This window comes from Parasteatoda tepidariorum, chromosome 4, assembly GCF_982258835.1.
Source record: "Parasteatoda tepidariorum strain Cologne lab strain chromosome 4, Ptep-v5.0, whole genome shotgun sequence".
Lineage (NCBI taxonomy): Eukaryota > Metazoa > Arthropoda > Arachnida > Araneae > Theridiidae > Parasteatoda > Parasteatoda tepidariorum.
In genome coordinates, this window is record NC_141758.1 from 48167197 (window position 1) to 48194755 (window position 27559).

The following is a 27559-nucleotide window of genomic DNA, read 5'->3' on the forward strand; positions in this document are numbered from 1 at the left end:
CTATGTGGTTCACGCCGTGAACCATGGCTTGCTGCGCTCGCTCGCCAATGAACACAATGTTCTAGCACAAAGACATAATATATTATCATCAAAGACATAGTATTTTATCATCAAAGACATAGTATTGTACTTATGTAGAAGAATTCTACCAATGTTCTTATTGACTTTTAAAAAAGTATATTAGCTATTTAGATTGTACATGATGAAAAAATCAAAACATTAGCTAAATAAGAAACATATTAGCAAAATAAATTATCAAATATTGCTTCACTAATATTCTGCATTTTAAAGCGTGAAAATTCAATGCATAAATAAACGCGAAATATAAAAAAATTCAATGCATTCAATACAAACACTTAAACGTTTTTTAGACGTTTAGGTAGCTCTCAGTAGAAAAATATCAATTCAACAGCGGCCTTTTAAAGCATTTTCACTTCAATTAATTAATTAATTCCTAATTGAGTTTAAATTAAATATTGTCATGTTTTTAGTGCATGAATCTGAATTGAACAACCTGATAATGCTCACTCTGGTTATTGTTATCTGGTTGCTCACTACGTGCTCTTGCGCGCCGAATCCAATCAATTAAAAATGAAAACTGTTGCCAGCGCGAGAAAAGAAATATCATTGGTTTTATTGATACATGCATACATACGTACGTATTAGCGTTTTATATAATATAGATAGATGTGGTTATAGGAACTGTAATTTTGAAAACCAGAAATTTCGTTAAACCGTTACCAAATGAACGAAAAATTTACCAAATGAATGATTTAAAAACCGTATATATTGATTTTTTTAACCAGAACTATGGGTTTTTTTTCCACCAGAAGTGGTATTTCCATACCGTACAGTAAGTGAACCAGAATTCTTTTGCTTGGTGTATTAATATGCAGATGATGTTACTTTTGAGAAGTATCAAAACCAGTGTTTGCTCGATTGACAGTTTTTATTTAAATTATTTATTTTATTTACAGGAAGGCCAAACTTATTTATTTTATTTACAGGACAGTTTTTATTTAATTTATTTACAGGAAGGTCATTCTTATTTAACGTACCTTTCTCGTCCAAAGTTAATAATTAAATTCATTTTAACAAATGAAGGCATTGTTCAAAAAAAAACAAAGCAAGCAGATATTTTTACATTTACCAACTGTTTCATAATTAGAAACTTTCCTTAGCATAATTTACCTAATGCGCTTTTACTTGTCTTAATTTGAATGTAACAAAGAAACTAAGAATATAACAAAGATAAGAACGTATTTAAAAACAAAATTAGGAAAATGTTAAAATTTACATACAACTTTTCCACGTGCCCAAATATATTTCTGCGTTGCATTCGTATTGTCAACAAGTATTGAGCAAACTGAAAAATACTTGTTAAAATAACTATCATCAGTCTAAAATAACTAGACATTTATCGATATTTTTCCTCTTCAAACAAGCTAGTGAGTAATATAATTATATATTATGTACCTCTCTGAATGCCTCTAAAATGTTCTAGAACTTTAAGAAAAAAGGTATAATTGTTTTAAGAAAAATTGTTTTTCTGTTGGGTGATATATCGTATGCATGAATAAACCATTAATAGAGCACACCTTGGCCAGTTGCCAGCAATCAATCGTTTGATATATAACCGGAGATATAAACAAAAGGAAATAAATTGTTCAATGTAAAAAAAGGAATTAAATTGATTAAAGTAAGTTAGTAAACATGTTTCTAAAATATAAAATTTCTCAAAAAGATTCAAAATAATTATGATAATGCATTTTCGAAATTTTTTTTTAATTTAGAGATAAATAATAATTATAAATTTATTTTAGTGTGAATTAACAGTTAACCTCAATATACTGCATTCACTATAAAATCGGTTCATTGAATCATGAATCATATTTTGAACATTTAAAAGTAGCCTAATAAATTGTTAAATTGAATCATCTCTCCTTTTAAGTTGACCATAGAATCGTGCAATCAAACCTGTCTTAACAATGTAAACAGTTGCTAAAAGAAAGTCAAATCAGATTTTGCACTTACTTAAGCGGTTAAAACCTACAAAATTAAATCGGCGGAGAGAAAATTATAACTTTTCAAATCAAATTTTTAAAAACACTGTCGTTGACAAGAAATACTTTACTTTTTCCTTCATCTCAAATACACAGTGAAAATTTCCATTCTAAAATTATGGTAAAATAACTCGCAGCTGTCTGTCCATCCGATTAACCGTAAAGATTGTGGTAAAGAACATTTTTTTCCTTTACGGTCTTAAAACCATTTACAAAAAAGTATGGTTATAAAACCATGAATACAAAACTATACGGTTTTTTAAACATTTACTACTATCATTATTCAAAAAACTGAAGAGAAAAAAAATTATTTGACAAGACATAGATTGTTGCTGTATTAGTTAATTTCGGTCGCACTAGAGCTGCACAATGGGCTGTTGGCGACGGTCTGGGAAACATCCCTGAGGATGATCCGAAGACATGCCATCACAATTTTGATCCTCTGCAGGGGGGATGGCACCGCCGCTTCGGTAGCCCGACGACCCGCACGCGAAGTCGAGCACTTTACGGTAGAACAGTTTAACGAGGACCAATACCGCACACCCTTGGTCCCTACGCAGGCTGATACAAGTGGTCACCCACCCGCACACTGACCGTAACCAGTGATGCTTGACTTCGGTGATCTGCTGGGAACCGTGTCTTAATGATCAGTCCACTGCGGGACGACTAGACATAGAAGCTCGACTTTTCATAAGGTAATGGACATTGGAGAGTGCCGGACACTGGAAATTGAATTGTTGAAGGAAATAGAGGTAATATTGTAGTGTCAACACTAGGACTCGAACTTCAGTTCTGCCGGTTATGATATTGACAGATAAGCCCGCTTGGCTATGATATGCACGCAGTTGCAAAGAACTAAGTAGCTTCATTAGGTGGTTCTAGTTTCTAAGATAAAATTCTGATTGTTTAACCGTATTAGGTGAAAGCAGTTAATAAACAGTTTTTCTCAAACTTAACAGATTGATTACCATTTTATTTACGGTTATTTGACTGTTTTGATTAAATCTGGTAAAATAACCATTCAATAAATTGTTGTTTAACCATTTTTTCTGAGAAATTTCTAACAGTGTAGCATGGTGTCTGTCATCAGCTAACTTCATGCGTTCTCAGCTGAGTAGATGCTGAACTTAAGTTAAAAATGTCTAGTTCTGGTTTTATTCACCAACCCGGTTTTGCCCAACTCTCCCCTAAAAATAGCAAGCTAAGCTAGAATTGCAATATTAGAATATTAATAAAATTTAAACCCAGATTTCTATTTCGAGAAATATTACTATTAACCAAAATGGTTCTTTATTTGGTCTTTATAAAAGTGATGAGCATAAAAAAATAACTAAATAAATAACAGACTTACTTTATTAAATTCAATTAAAATATTATTCAAATAATCAAAATATTACTCATGCATGTATACATCAGATCAAAACAGTATAAAATATATAATTATTAAAAATATCACTATTTGATATTGAATATTTTACTCTAGCAACAAAATTACCTAATTTACTAAAAAAACAGCTTTTTTTAAATATTGAGAAAGTAATGATTTCTTTTTTAATCAACCTTCGTGAAAACATCGTACAATTTTTCTTTTTAAAGTTCTGTAACTCAACTTTTTTAATAAAATTGCTGCTTCCTTTTTTTTTACTCCATCATTAAATTCGTTCTTCCTGAGAGAATGAATCACAGTTCCTCTTTAAAACGTCACTCAAGTTCACGCACTTGTTCATTTAGTCGAATTTGTTTTTAGTTTCGAAATAGGTAATTTTCTGTTTTCCTTTTTCCCTATGGGCATGGATCTATCACTGGTATGTTACCAATAAAGTAACAAACGTTTTGATACGGCATGCTCTTAAAAAATAATAGCTTTTTTTATTATTTAAAGAGGAAGTTAATCGAAACAAACGTCGTACAGTTCCATTCTAAAACCTTTTCCTTTCCCGTGCTCAAAGTATCTTCTTTTTCAGTGTTTGTAAATTTCAGCTTTTATAAAACATAAATGCAAAATGTGGATCAAAATTTATGATCGATGATATTGTATTTAAACTTTATATAACTTTCATATTTATGTGCTATTTTTAAAATGCTAATAAGGTTTTGAAACTTACCGTCATACTACTTGTTATATTTTGACCTACTTAATAAAAAGCAAAATTTAAGGATGTCTAGAATTTTCGTTGATATATATGAATGAAACAAAGCAGAGAAAACAGAATCTGAGATTATGAAAAGAATTTATTAAAAAAATCACGGTTTTAAAGATAATTAAGAAATCAGAAAATAATTAAGAATTTCGAAAGAAAATTTATGATTAAGAAAAATATTATTTATTTATTTTTATTCTTAAAACAATGTGAAAATAGTAAATGCAATGTAAAAATAGTAAATGAATTTTTTTCAAACTTAGAGTAAAGATTGTAGTTGGTATGTATATATTTTTTAACAGAAAAAAAATGCTGTTGATGCATTCAAATGAAGTTTATAATTTTACACTTAATGAAAAATTCGCTAAACCAGAAAATGTTTCCAAAAATCCCAAATACCCCTATTTTAAAAAAAATCAAAAAGCAGTTGAGGTTATTTGAGTTCATATTCTTATAAGTAAGAATTATTGTTAACTATATGGAATTCACTAATTTGTAAATAAATGCTTATTCTTATTAATGTCTTAAATTTTATAGCAATTATTTAAAAAGCTTCAATAAAAATCTAAATCATCCCGAGCATTGAAATATTTAAAATAGCAAAATTCCTTTGTGTTTCTCTCCTATACGATGCGTACATTATACTTGTATTAAAAAAGATTTTAAAAAAAACATTTTTGAATCGCAATGAAAAGTATTTAAAAGTTGAAGAAGACTTGAACAGAAGCAAGAAAAATGTCCTGTTTTCTGTATCACTGAACCAGTTTAATTACACAAATTTCAAAACTTGTCAATAGGCATAATGTCACCCACTAACCCCGAATATTTCAGACGACAACACCCAAAATAAATATTTCTACGGGTTACATCAAACTCCTTTTTAATTATAACATGTTTTTTTTTCACCTCGAAATCGAAAGAATTTAAACTCCAGGATGTTAGCATTTTTAACAATCAAACCATGAAATAGGTGAAAAAATGTCTATAAAAATATTATTTAATGAACGCACTAATATTATTCAGCGCATTGATATTATTAAACATACTATTTTATTTAATGATAGTAGTTATTTAAGAGCATGAAGGAAAATTATAACATGGTGCTCTTCGTTTCGGTAGAACATTTTCAGAAATTTTAGAGGAGAGCTATATACGAGTAAGAAACTCTTATTCAGGCATTTGAATTTAGAATAAAATTTTTTGAAAGGAACAAAATCATTGGTTGTTTAAGCTGTCTGTAATTTTTAATTTAACTAATTTGCGCTCATGATTATATCGTAATCAATATATTAACCTTATCGAAAATTCTTGAGGTGTATCGTATCCGATTTTGTACGTTGTCACGAATAATCGTTGCACAATTATAATATTTATCGATAATGCTTGCGAAATTGTCGTATTATACATGCATTGTTGCCAATAATGATCATGATATTATCGTTTTCGATATTTGTCATTTATATAATATTTATCGTATGCAATGGCAATATGTTGAGAATATTTATTTAAAAGATGACTATAACGTAATTTAGAGAATATAGATATTTTAACTATATATCTGTAGCAGGAAATGGTGAAAACGTAGATTTGATCAAATCCTTGAAGGATATGACCAATTCTCGGAAGATGTTAGAGTAACATTTCTGTTGGATGATTCCCCCGGAATGTAAGTAATTCAATAAAATTCTGAAACTGTTTTAGTGAATAGATGAAATAATATTACTTAGGTGTTGCGGTCAATATAATTAAATAGTTAATATTAATAATTATTAATAAAGCTGGTTAAATAAATAATCTTATGTTGGTTAATTAAATCACCAAATAAGCTGGTTTGTTGGTTGGTCGGAAAAATTAACTTTGGTAAAAGTTAGTTGCCAGCCAAATAAATAAGTTGATTGGTTAATCTATCAAAATTTATCACATTCACCAGTTGTTGTTATTAATAGATATCAATGAAGTTTGGTTAGTGTAATAATTTTCAACTCATCTGGCTGGAGATTTTCAATTCGCAATTGAATGGTATTTTCAGCACAAACAACTAGACAATATCAGTTGTTATACCACCTTACATGCAGACTCCAGCACGTTTATGCGAATTCTTAGTGGTAAAAGGAGTTTTGAATCGTTTTTTCTTGTTCTTCTTTTATTAATGCTCTCAAATTTAAAAAAACGCACCAGTACTGCGTTTTCTGGACAAATTTATACCGGATAGTGGCCCTTAACCTTAAAAAAACTGTTTTATCATTTCTCTAAATAAAACTAATAAACAAACTATAATTCACCAGTTTTATGTAAGCATCAGCTACAAATTATGCACAACTAGTCATCATTTGAAATATTTCTCATTCTACGACCCATTTTACTTTCTTATCTAAAAGAAATGACATAATTCGGCGAGTCATCGGAGGACAGTAGGCCATGCGTCAAAAACCCTTTATTTAGGAGGCAGAAAGAATGTCTATATGATAATTTTAGGTTAAAAAAAATGCAAAAGAATGATGTGGTAAAAATTAAAAAATGATTAAACTGCCAAATAGATTCTCTGGCATTTAAATTCGAATGATTCTGAAATCTTATTTAAAAAGTTCTCTGCATTTATGTAAGAAAAATAATGTTTATTATATTTATGTATATTCGTTGTCTTTCACTAATGTTTTTAAAAGTCTCAATCTATTATATGGTGTCATATATTTTTCCATATATTAGGGATTATTTTCCTTTGATTTTAGCAATTATTCTCTCTAACCCATTGTTCTACTACAAAATGGTCCCTATGATTTGCACCTCATGACTATTAATTTTTTTAAAAAATTTACTTCTAACTAAATAGCCCATTTACTATTTTAATCTACATAAACTATCACCATCGAAAAAACTGAATAATTAAGCAGTCAATTACTTAAGTTACGTGATATTCTGCAGAGAATCTCCAATTTGGCGTGAAAATTGAATTATCTTCGAAAAAAAGGAGGTCATATCGGTAATAACTTTCTACAGTTACATTTTCCACGCGTATGATTTTCCCCTATTAAAAAAAATAGAGAAAAAAAACAATTTTCCAGAAATAGCAGATCTATTCAAATAATAAACGAATCACAACAACACAGTCATATTTGAGGGATATTGTCTAAAACTCATGTACCGATATTCAATTATTAGAATCTTTCAAAGACCTTGAATACTAATCGATAAAAAAAGCTCACAAGTAAACAATGAATATCCAAATAACTAGAGTAATATACAAAAATTACATCGTAAATTGACCTTCCAGCTTCTAAGACGGTTTTTCTTTTTCTTCCCCAGAAGCTCGTTGAAGCGAATCTAAGCAGTCCATGCCTCCTTATTGCTAAACAAGGCATGGACTGGGCTTAAAATGTTACTTAAATTAGTTACGGTGACAAAGACGCCAAAATTCAGATGGCTGTTTTAGCAGTTTTATTCTTCTATTGTTTATTCTCACTGATATTAGCTAACATTGATTTTGATTTCATGCTAAAATTGCAGCAATTGACACAGAAAACAGAAAAAAATGTGTATTTTTAGAAAGAAAATAAATGTAAAGGAACTACAATGTTTGAGGTTTTTTAATCATGCCTTTCGATGTTAGAAAAAATTTGATACATAAATACATGAAATTAAAGTAGTGTATTTTGAGGAAATAATAAAATTATAAGTAGAAGAGAGACAGTAAAGTAAATTTTTGGAAAGTTCGGTGAATTTTTGCGATTCCTGATCAATCAGCAAAATGTTTTAAAATATTGTAGTTATAGTTCTTTTAAAGGAAATTCCATTTTAACTATTTGAGAGACATGCATTTTTGTTTTAAAAATAAAACACTAGAATTGTGAAAATCATTTAATCTTGGCTTTAGTAGATCAATTTATTTGAATGAATTTTTTACATTATTTTGCTGTAAACATTGAAAACCACGGCCTTCAAAGAGTTGAGCTGCACATATGGCACATTTTAATTTTTAGTAAGAAAATTAATAATAAAATTAATTTTAAATTACTACAGTCAGTCTTGTTGGGAACAACATCAATTAATTTACACCTACAGGCAAATTAATTTAATAGAATAAAAATGTGAATTTCAGCAAAAGCAAACTAACACAGTTGCTCCTTAATGGTAAGTTTAATGTTTGTGAAATATTATTTGATGTAACTTTTCCTCATTAAAGTAAATAATGCTGTTTTATCGATAATGTTTCAATGAATAATAGCAAAACTTGCACTACTTTTTTGCATTTTTCAACACTTTTTGAAAACAACTCTTTAAATAGAAACCATTGGATAGTATTTTATCTCTACTTCTTAGCCTTCCAATGTCAAGAAAGCAATAAGAAATGTATGCAACTCTATTATGTTAAATCTTAACAAATTGCAATTGGAAAAAAAATCAAATATCAATTTAAATATACTAAATTTTGAAATATAAGAAACGTAGATCTGAATAAGATATTTTATATTTATTTTTAAAAAATAATAAGCTTTAATTTAAAGTTATACTTGAATCCTACTCACAAAAACACTGAACAATAATTTAATATATATTATAATTTGTATCGAAAATCATCAGTAATCAATTTCTGAGTGTCATTTTTCCACAAATGTTCAGAATTTTTCAATTTTATGCAGATCCTACAACATGCCTAATGATTTTCTTATAAAGGCGTCATTTATATTTTAAATTTTCTACGATCAATCTAACTCTTACAGTTAATTCTTAAATTATTCAGATTCTTATTCTTGCACAAGGCGCTGTAAATAACACTGACGAAAAATATTTGTTGCATTTATAAAATATCTGATCTCGCCTAATTAGGGTGTGGGTATTTCAAGTCTGAAGTTAGTTTTGCTCCTAAAACTATAGATTGTTTTTAAATGACATTATTTCAAAATTTAAAAGTTTAAAAAAGTTATACATGACAGAAGTGAGCGTAAATGTTGCGACGAAATTTGAGAGGAGTTAGGATTTATCATCATAATTGAAACCATGCTTGGAAATGTCGGCTTACGCAGCCACACATGTTTCTTTATTTTGACCTGTTCAGAAGCTCGCGAAGAAACAGTTAATAATAAGAAAACGCCTCTAACGGCATATGACGACATTTCCAAGCATGGATTCCTAAGCAATTTTAATCCTAATGATTTACCCTAACTCCCCAAGAAGCTCGTCGCTACATTTATGCGACTCCTTATTATATATAACGTTTTTAAACATGTACATTTTGACAAAAATAGACTAAAAATTTCATTTGGAAAAGATAATATGTACCTTGGAGAAAGAAACAAATTACAGATTTGAAATTAGCGATGCGAAAGATACGAAAAAGATCTGATATACAATAACAGATCTTAAATAAGAAAGTATCTAAGATCTTTTGAAAAACATCATGCAACTACAACAGAAAGCAAAAATAATTTATCAGTGTTACTATAATATTATTTGCATAAATGTTTCAAATTTTTATCTTGCACAAACAATACTTTGTATGAATTGATAAAAGTAAAAATGAATTGATAAAAATTAAAAAAAAACACCATTCTTCCACGAATTATATTAATTTGAGTGACAGTTTAAATAATTATAAAACAAATGTAGAAATGTTTGTTAAATTATGCTATGCGTGGACTGACATAATTAATGAATAAATAACAACTTAATAACCTCTGAGATGCATTAAGAAAATCTCTTGCGAATTATTTCAACCATTAATAAAAGCCATACAAATACAATTATTCAATCAACATAGCAATTCGAGTATCAATTTTCTTACGGATACAAATGCATTCTTTTCGAAAAGATAATTATGTTTTCAACATAATATATCACAACCTATATATCATTTTGGGAATAACCTTACACTATCCTTTTTCAACAGGAAATGTTTCAACACTAGAGTATTATAATAGCAAGAAAGAAATAATAATTTATTGCTATATAATCATTCTCCCCGAGAAGTTGTCCAGGAGGATAAGCCCCAGAGAAGTTAACCTTGGCAGTCTCATCTTTTTTAAATGCTAAGATATATGAAATGAAAGATTAAATAACAAAAACGTTTAATGTTCCATCCAAAAAATGCCATATTTGAAAGCTTTTGGAACCAGGAAAAGCCATAGATTTGAGGTTAATCATTCTAATCTGGAAAAATCTCTTATTTATTGGGGAAAAAATGGGATTAAATATAAAAATTCAAGGAACAGTATTTCAATCTTTTTCAATGTATAAGTTATTCGTGAATGGTAAAAAATAAATATTTTTTTATGTTTTTCAATTATTTCAACCAGTGTTAAAAGCCATACTAACCTAATTAATCAATCAATATAGTAATCCGAGAGTATAATTTTTTTACAGATACAAAAACATTCTTGTCAAAAAGATAAGCATGTTTTGAACATAATATATAACAACCTATATATCCTTTTGGTTATAACATGAAACTATCTTTTTTTAACGATTTAACACATACGTATTATAATAGCAAAAAAGAAATAATAATTCATTGCTATATAATCACTCTCCCCTGAAAAGTTGTCCAGGATTAAAATCCTCAGAGAAGTTGACCTTGTCATGCATTCTCATCTTTTTTTAAAGTTAAGATATATGAATGAAGGATTAAATGACAAAAAAAAGTTTAATATTCCATCTCAAAAATGCAATTTGTGAATGCCTTCAGAATCAAGAAAACGCATAGATTTGAGATTAATCCTACTAATCTGGAAATATCTCTTACTTATAGGAAAGAAAATTGGATTAAATATAAAAATTCAAGGATTAGCATTTCAATCTTTTTCAAGGTATACACGTGAACAAAACAAAATAAATCTTTTTTATAACGGAACTTGTCTGTAAAATTATCTTCAAAAGTTAATTTGTCATACGGTTTACTTTTTGTTTTAAAAAATACCTTAAATTTAGTAACTAAAATTAAAATTGTGATTATTACGTTTTATAAATAGACAATGATTAAGATTTTTCGAAAGACGTGTAAGGTTTCCGGTGATATTGGAAGCTACGCTTTTTGTTTTAGACCTGATCAAAAATAATTTTCTATTTTTTAGTTCACTTCAAAAACGTTATTCTTAAAATGTTTAATTTTGTTAAGTTATTTTCTCCTTTTTTCGATGTCTCTTTATTTGTTAACCTTACGAAGTGATCAAAATTTCACATTTCCCTGAAATGGCGTTAATTTCCATTTAAAAAAAATAATCTTAACTTATATTAGAATTTGACACAGATCTGCAATTAAAATTTGAGCATTCTAGTATGGACTTAAAGAGTCACACATCCACTATATTTACTAATAAACTTTTTGGCGGCCATATTTAAAGTTTAATATATAAAACACAGGTTTTATAAACGAAACTATAAAATAAAATAAGTTATTGTTTGGTTTTCGTAGTACTTGCAGATTCTGTCAATAAAATGAAAATAAAGACTTGGTATTCAGAGTATTCATTGAAAATCCAAAAAGAGATAACGATCTCACACTGTTCTTTAGTTAAACGTGTTTGTTTCTTCAGTGTGGAAAGATTTAAATAAAAATATCACAAGCTCGTACTCTAAAGTCCCTAAATAATCTTTGTGTTTACCGGACTAATTAAATGCAAGTACTCAATTCAAGTAGAACTTACTTCAGTCCCGCAGTGGACTGATCGTTAAGACACGGTTCCCAGCAGATCACCGAAGTCAAGCATCACTGGCTACGGTCAGTGTGCGGGTGGGTGACCACTTGGATCAGTCTGCGTAGGGACCGAGGGTGTGTGGTATTGGTCCTCGTCAAACTGCTCTCCCGTAAAGTGCTCGACTTCGCGCGCAGGTCGTCGGGCTACCGAAGCGGGGGTACCATCTCTTCCGCAGAGGATCAAAATTGTGATGGCATGTCTTCGGATCATCCTCCGGGATGTTTCCCAGACCGTCGCCAATAGCCCATTGTGCAGCTCTAGTGCGACGTAAAGTAACAACAACAACAACTTACTTCACACTATTTTCTTCCTCCCCTATCTTTAGCACCTTAATCTGAATGTTTTTGTGTTCGTGACCGTTAATGAGAGCTATTCAAGTTGAAACAAATACTGTGCAGCTCCGTTTGTTTTGACAGAGAAGCGACTTTCATTTCCTAATCTACTAGATTGGGGTGAGAAAAATAAAATCTCTTGGATTGGATTGAAGGAATATTATCTTCCTCTCTTTGGATTAAACAAATTTTCCTCACTTTGCTTTACTTCATAAATTACATAAATTTTAGTTTACCCTTCACTGTATACTTTGCACTTTACTTTATACTCTACACTTTACTTTATACTTCTAACTTCACAATTCGACAATTCACTTTACGCTTTACTTTTATTTCCATTTTATTTTGTCCCGCAGTGGACTGATCATTAAGACACGGTTCCCAGCAGATCACCGAAGTCAAGCATCACTGGCTGCGGTCAGTGTGCGGGTGGGTGACCACTTGGATCAGTCTGCGTAGGGACCGAGGGTGTGCGGTATTGGTTCTCTTTAAACTGTTCTACCGTAAAGTGCTCGACTTCGCGTGCAGTCGTCGGGCTACCGAAGCGGGGGTGCCATCCCCTCTGCGGAGGATCAAAATTGTGATGGCATGTCTTCGGATCATCTTCAGGGATGTTTCCCAGACCGTCGCCAATAGCCCATTGTGCAGCTCTAGTGCGACGTAAATGAACAAATCAATCAATCAATCAATCCACTTTATTTTATATTGTAGTTTACTTTACTTTATTATTCTCGCTTTATTTATTTATTGGTACAACATATATTTGCAGGCTTGTGTGCTCAATTAAGGTTCATAAACCTTTGTCAAGTAGAAGGACAGATAGCACAACACAAAGAAGAATATCACGAAGAATGCATCCAAGGTTACGGCGGGATTCGAACCCTCCACCTCCACGCTTATCAGAGCGTTTGGCGGGCGACACCGCTCGGCCAGGGTGGCCCCACTTCTCGCTTTATTCGTTACTTTACGCTTTTCTTTATGCTTTTCGCTTTGCTTTGTACTTACTTATTTACCATACTTTACGTTACTTTTTTCTTTACTTTTTAAAAGCAACATTCGCATCTATACTAAAAATAATTAACTAATAACACACAACAATATTCTCTCAAAAAATAGAACATGAATTAAAGGTGGAAGTTATGAAGCCAATGAAAGAGCGATAATGCTAGAATTCTGGATACCCTATCCTTCATTTCATTCCGGTTCTTTCTCCAACGTGGGTTTCAAGCTTAAAGCATTGAAATCAGCAATGCAGTGATATATAGAGATAAATGGAGTTGTTGTAGTTTATTTACGTAACTTTAAAGCTGCACTAAGGGCTATTGGTGACGGTCTCGAAAGCATCCCTGAGGATGATCCGAATACATGCCATCACAATTTTGATCATCTGCCAAAAGGATGGTCTTCGGTAGCCCAGTGACCTGCGTGTGAAGTCGAGCACTTCGCGATAGAACAGTTTAACGAGACCAATATCCTCGGTTCCTTCACAGACTGATCCAAGTGGTCACCCACCCGCACACTGACCGTGTTTTTTGACTTCAATAATCTGCTGGGAACCGTGTCTTAACGATCAGTCCACTGCGTGACTTGTGGGAAAGAGAAACAATTGCCATAGCATACCAATGTCATTCCGTTTTTGAAAGTTGTTCCAATAGTTTAAATTTCTTTTTATCTCATTCCCAAACGGTCCAAATAAGCGCAACTCTACAGTAACAAAAGTACAAGGCAAGTTATGGTGAAATCGAACCAGCTACCTCCACCTTTTGGAACGTTTGACGAAATGACAATACTTTCTGACAGAGAGAATTTTACTCAACTATCTTTGCCTTAAATTCGTTCTCTCCTCTTCAATCTTCAAACCCAAACAAACATAAATCATAATATATTAGTTGTTGTTCTTATTTATACTTACTTAATCACTATGAAAGTCGTTTAATGCACCAATCAACAAATTTATGAACGAATGATAAAATTTATAAATAAATAAAATATGCCTCTGGTGCACGTTAAATTTACAGATCTGGAATATTGATTTTCACTGGGTTTCTTTCCAAATCAAGAAAACAGCGCCAAACTTAGCTCACTGGCTATGTGAGATTTTTTATATTGGCAGAAATGAACGTAAGTAAAAATTAATACTTATGCCTATAATTTATTGAAAACAAATCAATATAACAGCTAAAATCAACAAATATTGCAGTCTCGGATGCTATAACATGAATTTATTATGTGATCTGTGCATGAATTATACATAATACATCAATTTATTATGTAATTTGTACTTCAAAAATTGAAAATTTACTAATAATATTTCATAACTCAAGTAGCCATTTTATCAAGTTTCCATACTCGCATTATGCTCAGGGATAAATTGAAATGTTTTCTGTAAATTTTTCATCAATATGTACCTGGCACAAAGGAAGTTTCACCCGGACTTGGATATTTCACAGGTTGTTATATCAGATCGATGATAATTTTAAATTTGAAATTAGAAAACAATAGACTTTTACTGAACAAACCTACTATTTTTTACGAGATTCTTAACTCTCTAAACAAATTAGTTATAATGTATAAAATAATAGTTGCAGTTGCAAATAGCCTAGTAGCACTGAAAGTTTGAATCCCTAAAATTTATTTTTACATTTTGCGTCCTTTGTTTCGTTTGCAATCCTAAGATTATCAAAAGTCATGATTTGCTTATTAATAATATTTTCAAGCTTTAAGCTAATGATATTTCAAGCCCAGATGGGCCAATTTACTGATCAAAATATTAATTAATTTGCATGTATTATATATTGGACTAACGGTGGAACGGTGTATGTCCGGAATTGATTATACCCATTAAAATAATGTGCCCCTAATTGTTTATCAAAACATAATTTTATGCTAGAAATGGGTTTAAATATTTTTTTTTTAATTTAATAATTACTGAAAATTTTCCAAACACCAAAAGTTTTAACGTCGTGTTGGACAGCACAATTTTTAGCGTCAAAACCCGAAAACAAACGAAATCCTTCGAATACTTAAAAAGGTCCAAAAAAGAAAAGAAAATAACGTTTTTTAGTTTACTTCTCTTAAAATATTTGACCGATATCATTCAGAATTTCAAATGCGGGTTCTTATAACTACGCAGTTTAACATTGAGAAATATCATAAAAAGTAAATTTTATACATTTTAATAATCGAAAGTAATTTAAATTTCTTTCGATCATTATTAAATTAAATAAAAACAAATTACTATCCATAACTATTTAGCACAAAGTTATTTAAGTGGAACAAATATAATTGCTATTAAAATTCGAATAGCTAGTTCCAGGAATTTTAAAAAAAGCAAAAAAATTTTAAATACAGAATTTTATTTTTTGACTGCTATCCAGGGACCTTATTTTTAAAATTCTTTCAGCCAAACAACCCCATAAAACATTCCGAAATAGAATTATTTAAAGAAACTTTTTGTTAATATTATAATTATTATTACTGAGAACGTGATTTTTACGTCTTTCTATTCTAATAATAAAATTACTGATAAACTTTACAAAACAGTGAAAGCTAATTTAATTCTTTTAAAAATAAAAGTCTGCAGAATTAAAATATTCAGACTATTTTGAAAAAACAGAAGAAATAAATTTTCTATGACTGTTTAAGATAAATATCAATTCATTCAGAAAAATCATAACTTCTAAATCAATAATTAATCACTTCAATAAGTTCGTCTAATAATTTTATACATCAATAATTTGCTCTTTTAATTTCTGCGTAATATCAGAGAACCATTTCAAATAAACTAATCAAACGGATCTAGCGTTTTTCGTTTTGTAATAGTTAACCTTGGAAGCAAATTAATGCTGTCTTAAATTTAAATAGTAGAAGGTCTACCACATTAAACCGGATTTGAATAGTAATATTTTTTTTGAAATTCAATAACTTCTACTGAACCTTAAAATGTAACAATAGCTAATAATAACTATACACACTTTTGTAAAATTTTTCTTTGACTGGCATCTTTTGAAGTACAAAAATCTAGTTCAGAAATTTTAGATTAAATTCAAAGTGTGGACAAGAATCCTGTTGCAATCAATCAATGGTGTCCAAAGGGGCTATTAAAGGGGGAAGCTCATTGTTGCCATTTTAAGGAGAATTTTATTTTACTAGTGGGCTGCGTCGCCTGCTCGCTAAGGCTCGCCAGCCCCCGAAAATTGCTACGCAATCTTATATGGTTTGCTTCGCAAACCAAGCTCGCTACGCTCGCTACTAACTTAGGTACATTGCAAATGCACAAAATTCTAAGAATTCAAAACAATCATTCAAATTCATCAATCATTCAGTTCATTCAATTTTTTTTAAAAAAATTACATCTTTTTAGTAAATACTAAGTCATTAAAATAAATTTGAATTCAAATAAATGACATGTAATTCGTTAAACCTATTAGAAATGTGCTATAGTATAAAATCTTAAGATAAAATTTCTAAAACTGATATCCCTTTAAAAAGGTTTAAAACAAATAAATTCGTGATATAAATCAAAAATCATCAAATAAATTCGTAATATATAAATTCGTGAAAAAAAGAGCTTTCGACAAAATACTAAAATAGAGATCTATCGGCAAAGACTTCTTCTGCCTAGCTTATGCTCTCTCTTGGTTATTTCAGTTTCCGTTTTTAAAAGCGCTATATGTTGAGCCATCTCAGCTAGATTTGGCATGTGACATTTTTAGCGGCAATCATTGGTCGATTTTCTAGCGCTGCCATTCGGGGAGTTGTAATGAGGCTTTTTTTGCCGCCGTGTAGGAGAAATGTATATATAGATATTTTAAATAACGTTTTGATGTTTGAAAACTGGAAAATAGTTTTGAATGATATTTTTTTATTAGAGAGTGTAAACTTTTAATATTGGTGCACAAGGGATATATTTTTAAAATATTTTTTGGTAGGGGAAATTTTTTAGTCACATTTATTAAATATTCAATTAATATACACTCACGCAGCCACATTTTAATCCGGTGATTTAATCAAATGGAAATAGTTTTTTTTATGCGAGGTAAGATACTTTAAAAAATCTGTTTCTTTTTTAGTCGAATTTTTTTTTACTTTTTCCGTTTATTGCAGCAGTCACAAACTTTTTTAAAATTAATAGCATGTATGCCTAAAATTAAATTAACGACTTAGAAGGAAATATATCGAAACGATTAGTAGGTATTAATGCACTTAAATGAAATGTACAAAAAGATAATATTTTGAAGTGTTATAAAAATCCTCATAATTAATTTGTTTTCAAATAAATTAAGTTGTAAATATTTCAATTCTTATGACACAGCTATCAAGACGCTTTTTATTCTCGAACATTAAATTTTGTCTTTTGTAAGTGTTATTTTACAAAGTAACGATGAAATACTTGGTTACACAGAGAAAAAAAGAGTATGGTCAAAACTAGGGTGTTTCTGACTCTATGGAAACATTAAAAAAGCAAAGTTATTTTTACCAAAGCGCTTTGGTAATAACTTATGGTAAAATTAATGATAAAATATATTTCTCATCATGCTGTTTGATAGCTAATATAGTGAAATTTTGCTGATTTTATCATGTTATCTTAGAGCAAGACATAAAAAACATTTATTTGGTTAAATTTACTTGCCAGTTTTGCATCTTAACTAAATATAAGGTAAAAAGCACTATAATTTTGTAAACCAGAATTTCAGATGAACCGTTATTGTGCAAACAGAAAAATTACAAATAATGTTTTAAATACCGCATGTTTTGGTGTTTTCACTAGAATTTCTTTTCTCTGTGACGATTTTTTTCAGACAGATACAGCTATTTTATATTTTTTAAAAAAACAGAATAATTGTACTTTCATTTTTCAAAAAGAGAATTTTAGATTTTTTTTGTAGTTACCTCAGAAATTGTTTTAACTACCTACAGAGAATATTAATTTTTCTTTTGTAGAATCATGAACTCCGGTGAAACTTTTTTAGACATTACTAAAAATATACGTTTAAGAAAATTGATATAGTTTTAAATTCTCATTTTTAAAAAAATGGAAGCAACTAAATATATAATAAAAGAAGAATAAACATAACTTGTGCTCTTTCTAAAAAATGATCGAAATAACTCAAAATTATACTTAAAATGCTGCTGAGCAACGTTTAGGGCTTGCTTTTCAAAAAGGTGGAAATGGTGCATAACAAACCAATACAAAAGTTTGCTTAAGGTATCCGACTACCTTAAAAACGAGGATTTTCACAAAAAATCACTTTTTTATTTTATTGCTTTATAATAAAGCCCAATTTTTCTAGTTTTCGAAACTGTTTTGTTTTTGAATGCACGTCAAGCAGAACTTTAGTTATAGCTATTTTAGTAACAGATGGCAGCTGTCTAATTTACCGGAAATTACAAAAATGAAACCGGTAGTAGGTAATAGTTTCGGTTCCATTTCTATTTGTGTGTTTATTTTTCTTAGATATGTGATTTTAAAAGCTCTTAAACTCTCGGCTAATAATCTGAATTATATTTTAATTAGATTTTACGTTTCGTGGTTACTGTTTGTTGGCAAACATGAAAAGTTAGCATATTTTCTGATAGTTTGTTTACATTTGAAGCATTCTTTCTATATCCTGATTTTGATTTGTTTTGAAGAAATTTATTGATTTCTTTCAAAAAATTTGTTATTTATTTTGATAAATTTGTTGAGAAGGGTAAAGGACGTACTTCTCGATCTAAGAAACGTAAATATTACGGTAATCAACATGCCAACAAAAGCGATGATTTGAGTAAAGTTGATTATACCATTTATTCAAAATTGTGTAAAGCAGAAGAATCTATTACTTCAAGCTCTTCAAAATTATCGATTTCTATGGGTGTCAATAAAGAACTGATGCCTTTGGATAAAAACAATCTGTGTGGCAATCGAATAATTGATATTGAGATCCTGATGATGATATTAGCTTCATTTTGTTGTCCGGTTTGCTATGATAACAAATTGCATTTAGAATAAAATTCTAGATTTGGGCTATTATAAATATTATAAAAAATATTTTTTACTTCTAATTATTAATAAAAACTGTATTTAGACATATATATTAAAGTGTGAAAATACAGTAAGATGGTTGTTTAATGAAAAATTGTTCATGTGTTAAATGCTTTATAAGTAGTAGACTTTTGATGTTATTCACTAAATACTTTAAAATATCCCTAAATAATACGTTAAAATATCGCTACGTTAAATAAAACTAAGAAAATGTGTGAAGGAATGTGCCCCCTATAAAATATAATAACTTCCGGCAGACAAACATTCATAGTTTTTAGAAAAAATGTAATTATAAACTTTAATTGTGTTTTTCTCAAAATGAAAATTTTGCTGTTTTTTGTCTACGGAAAACAAGATAACTCAACTAATTATTATAAATTTGTCTTCAAACTTTCAGAGATTGTTTCTTGTATTGGTGGTTATGTAACAGACCTCCAGAATTCAGATAACTGTATTATTTTTTGTTTTATGAGATATTTTGCAATAGATAATGTGAAGAAAATGTGAAAAAAAATGGAAAAATATGCTTAACACTCCATAAATTTTTTTAATTTCATGATATCATTTAAGTTGAGGTTCATAACACTTCAGAGGGTTATACGAAACGGCTCAAAAAGTTTGATAGCTGTATGTACAATAGTTTTTTGTGTAGAGTGTTTTCCGCTAATGAGTTATTTTCATTAAAATTATCTAAAAAATACTCTTTAAACATAAAATTTCCTGTATATTAAAATTTTCTCTATTAAATATGTTTATTTAAATTAATTTACAATATAAATTGCAATAATGTTGCGGAAAATATTTATTTTTCAAAACTTTTTTCCCGAAGGTAGTCGGATACCTTAAAATTTTTAATCACTAAAAATAATTATTATTCACTAATTACTCCTTTATATTCATAGCTCTGTCCAATTTTATAATCTCGCATTTTGAATTAAGTCCATTTTTTTCAAACTCGCGTTTCAAAGCGTCCACTTTCAAACGTGCATATTAAATGCTTTTTTTTTTTCAGATATACATTTCAAGCTATGCCAATTTTCCTAAATGCGAATTTTCAGTAATGTTCAAAATAAAAAGTTCACCAGCAAAGTGCCTCATTCACATGAATATTAGAAGTTTAAGCAACGATTTCTTATGCTTAATAACAGATCTTACGATCCGAGATATCTTAATGGTTTCGATTCAATTTTTTTTCCTTTTCTTATTCTTCCTCATTCTGTTCAATTTTTTTGAGTACGTTATAATATTTCTTTCTTTTTAAAAAAATAAAGACGAAGACGAAATACTGAGCTTGGCACAGTAAGCATAGCAGATCCAGGCTGTTTATTCATAAGACTTGATATTCAGTATAATGCATAAAAAGTTTGCTAGGATAGCCCAGTTTTCCCCAATTTTTCTTTCCTATTTTTGTTTTTCTTCTCTCTTCGCCTCAAGCCTTTTAAGGGTACAAGGGACGTTGAAATTCGAATAAAATGACAAAATTTTCAATTTTGAGATTTTACTTTATATTTGAAGTAGGAATCATAAGCTTCAATTTTAAAAAAAAATAATTAAAATCTGATCATTTTTCACCGAGATATAAGTTTTTTAGTATGACCACGCCCCTTTGTTTACATTTTGAAGGACTAACTTTGACGTGACACTGAATTGGTGTGTTCCACTTTCGATGCTATAAACTAGCCTCTTAAATATAAAACATTTCATGATTTTACATATGTTTTTTTGATTACTGTTGGCAACAGATTTTGGATTTGATTAATTGATTATAGAGCAAAATATTTATTTGCTTTTCATGTTTGGCTTGGTTTTTATGCGTTGTTTTGTGTTGATTTTTAATTTCTTCTTTCTAAAGATATTTTTGAGAGTTCTTTTTTGAACTTTTTTAGTTTATTTTGAATGTGGATAAGTTTCGTACTTATTTTAAACTACTTATTTCTGTTGTAATGGATTTGATAAGTTCAAGGTGGAGAAAACCCAAGGGGAGAAAGACTAAACGGCGACTTGCCTCATCGTTGAATTCTAAAAAACGATGGGTTGAAAATAATTCTAATAGTGATACAGTAAACGATATAAATACAGCAACATCATCTGAATCAAGTACAGCTATAGAATTATTAGATTCTAACATTGAAATTGTATCTGCTAGAGATCCTAGCGTTGAGGTAAATAATTATAACATCGTCAGCACAGCTGTATTGTCCTCTCTAATGAAAAATATCAACTGTAATGAGTGTGGTAAAAGTGCTCTTACTGTAGAAGAACATACAAATTTTGGTTTTGCTATAAAATTAGAATTAGTATGCAAAAATTGTTCTAAAAGTTTTGGATCAACGTATTCCAGTAAAAGAGAGAGTTCCAGCAAAACCTATGATGTAAATTGTAAGTTAGTGTCTGCTTTCTTGGAGATTGGAAAAGGTCACGCTGCAATGGAGACCTTTACATCAATTCTCGGTTGTCCAAGCATGGATAAAAAAACATTTGCACATTGCTTGGACATATTATGGGAAAAAAACTCTAATTTTAAAACAGAAATGTTACGTGTTTCTCGTGAAACAGTGAGAGACGAACATTTAAAAGCGAACTCATTGTTAGTGGCTAATGATGGCATAATTGACATTAATGTATCTTACGATGGTACGTGGCACAAAAGAGGCCACACATCATTATACGGCATAGGTCTGGTCATTGACATTTTAACTGGTTTAGTAGTGGATTTTCATATACTGTCAAAGTACTGTCATGACTGCACGGTGACTGCAAAAAGCTTAGGCAACACTTCTCCAGAATTTGAAATTTGGAGTCAGGGCCATAAACCGAACTGCCAGAAAAATTTTAGTGGTTCCTCTGGCAGTATGGAAATGGAAGCTGCCCTAATTCTTTGGTCACGCTCCATTTCTGAGTGCAAAATGCGCTATACAACAGTGTTGTCAGATGGGGATGCTAAAACTCATCTCTATCTAAATGAGAATCAAGTTTATGGTCCAGATATTATTGTTCATAAAGAAGATTGTGTCAATCATGTGGCGAAGAGATTGGGGACAGCACTCAGAAACAAAATTAAAGAGTGGCGTGTGAAGAAAGTTACTCTTGGAGGAAAGAAGCCTGGAATGTTGACAGAAGCAACAATAAAAAAATTGCAAAATTATTTTCGTCGAGCAATTATTGACAATGCTCCTAATATGATCAGAATGAAAACCTCTATATACGCCACTCTGTATCATTGTATGTCCACAGATGCTAAGCCACAGCATCAAAAATGCCCAGACGGCGAGTATTCCTGGTGTTTTTATAAACGAGCATTGAGTTTAAAAGAAACACCAAAATCGCACAATGGAATGAAGACTTGCTTATTAGAAGAAGTCGTTGAAAAAATTTTACCTGTTTATCAGCGACTTGCTTCAAGTGAAATGCTTACTCGCTGTTCCTCTGCCAAGACACAAAATGCTAATGAAAGCATACACAGTTGCATTTGGCGTAAGTGTGCAAAAGAAGTGTTTATCTCCAAAAAAAGATTAGAGCTTGGCGTTATTGCTGCAGTTGCAGAGTATAATTTAGGTTATGTTGAAACATTAAAATTAAAAAATCAACATATTTATCAGAGCTCTGTAACAGTTGCTGAAAGGAAAGATTGCAGGCGTGCAAGTCAGAAAAAGCGAAAATCCTCTCAAAAATTCAAGGAAGAGAAAAATTCAAGAAAATATAAAAAAATATCATTAGAAAAGAAATCAGTTAAAAAAGAAGGGTTGACATATTCTGCAGGCGAATTTTGAACATTAAATTAAGTGTTAAAAGTAATATATTTGAAATATGTTTAAAAATGTGTTATCACATCTTTCTCGTTTTCTCTTTCAAGTATTGTAATAACATTGTTATTTTGGATTATTTTTCATTTGAATATTATTAAATACTATATAATTTCTGATGAGGTTAATCATAAGTATTTTATGCACATATTTAACTCATTAAAAATTTATTATTCAAGCAAAAAATAGTGTATTATAGTGTGAAAATTTTAAAACTGGCTTTTTCTCAAAATCAATATTCTGGTAAATTTTGTGTTTTCGAAATGCTCCATGCGTTTTAATTTTGATCTGTTTTTAACTATATTTCATCAAATTGCTCGTTATACATGTCTGAATGAAAGTTGCGATGCATTGAAGGTTTAATTTGAGTAAAAAAAATTTTTAGTCACAAATGAAAATTCTTATGTAACTATTTTAGTTAAAATTATGTGTTTTTTAATATTTCATTATTGTTTTAAAATTAAATTTGTTTAAAAGTTATGATTTATCGCAACTTTTGTTTAGAAATATAATAAAAATCTTGTAACAAAAAATTAACATCCTACTTTGCTTTTCCAAACGCATGGAGCATTTCAAATATTTCCTTTTTTGGGTATTTAAAAAAAATTAAAATTTAATTTATTTTTAAACTAATTGAACAATCATCACCAAACTTCATGCTTAGTCTCTTTAAGATGCAACAACTAAATGCTGTAAATTTTAAAATTGTAGCTCAAAAATTTAAAAAAAAATTTTTTAACGTCCCTTGTACCCTTAACTTAACTCCCCGGATTGACGTCATCAGCAGCTCAACTTGGCAATAAGCCAAAGAAAGTTTGGCACTAACTGCGAAAACTATCTGAATACTGAAACTAGCATATAAATTGTTTTCGTTTGTTTGCTGTTCTAGTCGTTTGCAGATTTAATGACGAAAATGAGCGGTGGAATAAAATCAAACTTTAAAAAAATATTCCTTTTTTATTGTCATTTTTATGTACTTCCTTTTCAACCATTATTTTTAGGCGTTTCGAATCAAACTGCTATTTTATGTTTTCACGTGTTTAGTATGTGCCTCTTGGTAATATTTATCGATTTGTCGCTAATGCTCAACCAACGAAAAAATATATTTGTTAACCATATTTATAGGAGAATTTTGTTAACTGGTCCAATGATTAGCCCTCACTCCCACTGTAGCTTTCGAGAATTTTTCACCAATGCTCGGCCTATATTCCGATATATACGTACAAAACAACTGTACTTAGTTAAGTTGTTCACGAAAATATAATTTGGATGCCATTTGAAATATGTCTGTCCTTCCAAAATTTTAAATATTTCTTATATCATCAATCCTTTGACTCAAAATGAGTATTATTTAAAAGAAACTGCCATAGTCTGAAATAGAAAAATCACTTTCGCTTTGTCTGTTATGGAAGTTTTGTAGGATAAATTTTAAATCGAAAAAGGTGATTTTATCCAATCATGAACTGGAATCAAGTCATTTTCATATAAATATTTATAAAAATAAGCTTTTCTTATTTTCGAATCATGCATAATTTTAAAACTCGAGTAATCAAATCATTTAGGTTCTAAAAGCTATCATAATTTTTAAATGACGTCAACAATCAGATTATAATTCTGTCTTAGATTATTTCGTAAGACCTAAAATTTTTCCAGCGTTTTTCAATAAGAGCTTGAAATAGAAATAATAATTAACTGCATTAAATGAAACCCATTAAACTGCGTCAATTAGTACGTCACTTGACTATCCGGTCCGGTAACCCAATCATTTGGACTCTAAGAACTTTCTTCTTCTATATCATCTTTGAATGCGTAACTTGTATAATGTTTAAACTATTATTTGTGTAATCCATACGAAAAAAAGTAATTTTAGTGGTAGGATTTTAAATAAAATTTCAATTATTCTCTTTAAATAATAGTAAAAAATTATGCTTAGTTTTAAAATTTTAAGTATTGAACAACTTCAATCAGTTTTCTACGTCCAACAACGTTTATAAAAGCAAACCCTTTTAATATCATCGAATAATACCGGTATTATGTCTTTTGAATCTTGTTGATATCGAAAAGTCATTATAAATAGTACGATTGAAACTGTGAAAAGGTATGCAAAAAGCTCTGCAGCTAAATTTTATTTTATAGTTTTAAATCAAAGTAAGATTAATCTCAAAATATTAATTTTGTATTCTCACAGTTATTTTGCAAATAATTATACTTTGGTCCAAAAAAAATTCAAAAACTATGATCACTGAAATGAAGCTAGAGATAAGCGAGAAAGGAAAAGGAACATTATTTAGAAAGGAGAGATTAAAAATATTATAGAAGGTTTAATGAAACATTCGCACAACAGCTCGCTGAGAGCCAGATGGTTAATTAGGTTAAGACTCCGAAATTTTGTGACCAATAGCATGCCGTTGGTCATGCCAGTGGTTTGTCTAGGAGGTGAAAAATACAGTTGCTCAACGGTATTTTTCACCTCACAGAAAGGAAAGACCTCCGGATAGGTTACCATGAGCGAGAAATCAATTCCTTTTGTGGTTTAAACATTACTATATCTTTCATAGTTACCCCCACTGCGCAGTTTAGTTGTTGTGACCCTCACTGAGCAGTTGTTATTTTTTGCGTCGGACTACCATCTCTCTTCTAGGAGATATTGGATCAGCTCGGCATGATCAGCATTGCATACAATGCCGCCTTTACTTGCCAAGCAAGCTAGTTCTCTTTCAATCTAAGGCTGGATGAGCCTTAAGTCTCCTCTAGGAATCGAACCTAGTTTTTCATGATAGCATCTCAGTGCCTTAACAAATGAGTCAGCACGGCTCAATCAGTCTAAAACCCAAATGAAACCTGAAAGTATTTCTTATAATCGTCTTTTCTCTTCTTCAAGGTTACCTCCGTCCTACGGTTTTTATATTTTTCATTTCCCCTCCTTCATCTAAGCAAATGGTGAGGATTCCAAAATACAGCGTATAATCTATAAACTGACACAAAATGATCACCATTGATCTGACTGAAGTGCGTAAGGGATTAAGGAACGACAAATATTTTAGTAACTGGCAGACTAAGTGTATATGATAGAAAATTACTGATTACTTATGCAAAATTAATAAAAACGACTAACCGCTTATGGTGCTCGGACCAAAAACAATAATTTTAGAAAACTGATTGAAAATCCATCGAAGTAAACAAACACATCATTTAATAACCCTTTCAAATCCCAGACCTTAATGTGTCTTCATAAAACTCTTTATCTTACGTTCATAAAACCTACTTTGATTAACTCCATATAGACTGTAAACAACGTTGGCTCTTTCGTTGAAGACATAAATCACATCTTAATTCAGTGAAAACTATTTAGAGCAGTTTCATGAGGCACGTGTCGGTCGTTCCTTGTGAGCACTTCTTCGTGTTTATGACCAAATGTTAACACCATTTTGATATAATACGGTTGTCACAGTTTTTGACAAAATATTTAATTATAAAGATGACATTTTTTTCCTTGACCCCGAAAACTTCCACAAAAAACTCATAATGATGTTAAAATAATTTTCTGTAAAATTATCTTCCAAATTAGCCACAATAATTTAATTAAATGTGTTTAGATTTGAATAAACCAGTTTTCAGCCACAACTAATTGCCTAGGAAGATTTACAGACTTTCTAGGGTGATATCTTTTAGTTGCTTCACTGGTTTCAAAATTCCTGAATTTACTTGTTCATGTAAAGAATTTTATTGATTTTAAGATTACCCATATTTATACTAGAATGACGATTTTATCTACATTTTTGTTTTAACTCTGTAATACTACCTTGATAGAATAAAGAGCCTTAAATTGTAGTGCCTCCAAAAATTTAAATTTAAATTAATTATTAAACTATTTTTATAGTAAAATTAATAATTAAATTATTATTATAATTAAATTAATTATTAAATTATTATTATAATTAAATTAATTATTAAATTATTATAATGAAATTAATTATTAAATTATTATAATGAAATTAATTATTAAATTAATTATTAATTATTTAATTAGTTGATAAAATTTAAATTAATTATTATTTTATGAGTGTAGGGAAATTTTAAGTTATTTGTGTGAAGTATTGTTTACAAATAATTTTGAAATTTGAAATGTATACAAATCAAAATATTATTGTATATATATTAAATATACATAAACCAAATATTTCCCAGAGAGTGTTTGCTACATATTTTTATAACCTTATTCTCAAAAAGTCTCACTATTTATAGAAATCTAGACTTAAATACTTTTTTATCCAATAAATAAGCGAAGAGTCGCCAAAAGAATGACAAGAAGAAAAATATTTTGGTTAAACTACCAATTAAAGTACTGTATTTTATTAACTTTTCTTCTTAAACAAATTTTTAAAAAAATAAATAAAAAATAACTCTTATTAATAAAACCGAAATATACGGTATTTAAACCATTCATTTCGTATTTTTTTCGTTCATATAATAACGGTTGACCAGAAATTCTGGTTTTCAAAATTATA

The 27559-nt window shown here is 29.7% G+C and overlaps 2 protein-coding genes across 2 annotated transcripts in view; one reads left to right on the forward strand and one right to left on the reverse strand.

Moving 5' to 3' along the window:
• LOC107448946 (Na(+)/H(+) exchanger protein 2) overlaps window positions 1-27559 on the reverse strand; it is a 210090-nt gene that overhangs the window by 168332 nt on the left and 14199 nt on the right. The window lies entirely within an intron of this gene.
• On the forward strand, window positions 20103-23179 carry LOC147810947 (uncharacterized). The gene has a single exon (XM_087161043.1). It carries the CDS (start codon window positions 21192-21194, stop codon window positions 23016-23018), a length of 1827 nt encoding a protein of 608 aa, XP_087017169.1. The 5' UTR covers window positions 20103-21191; the 3' UTR covers window positions 23019-23179.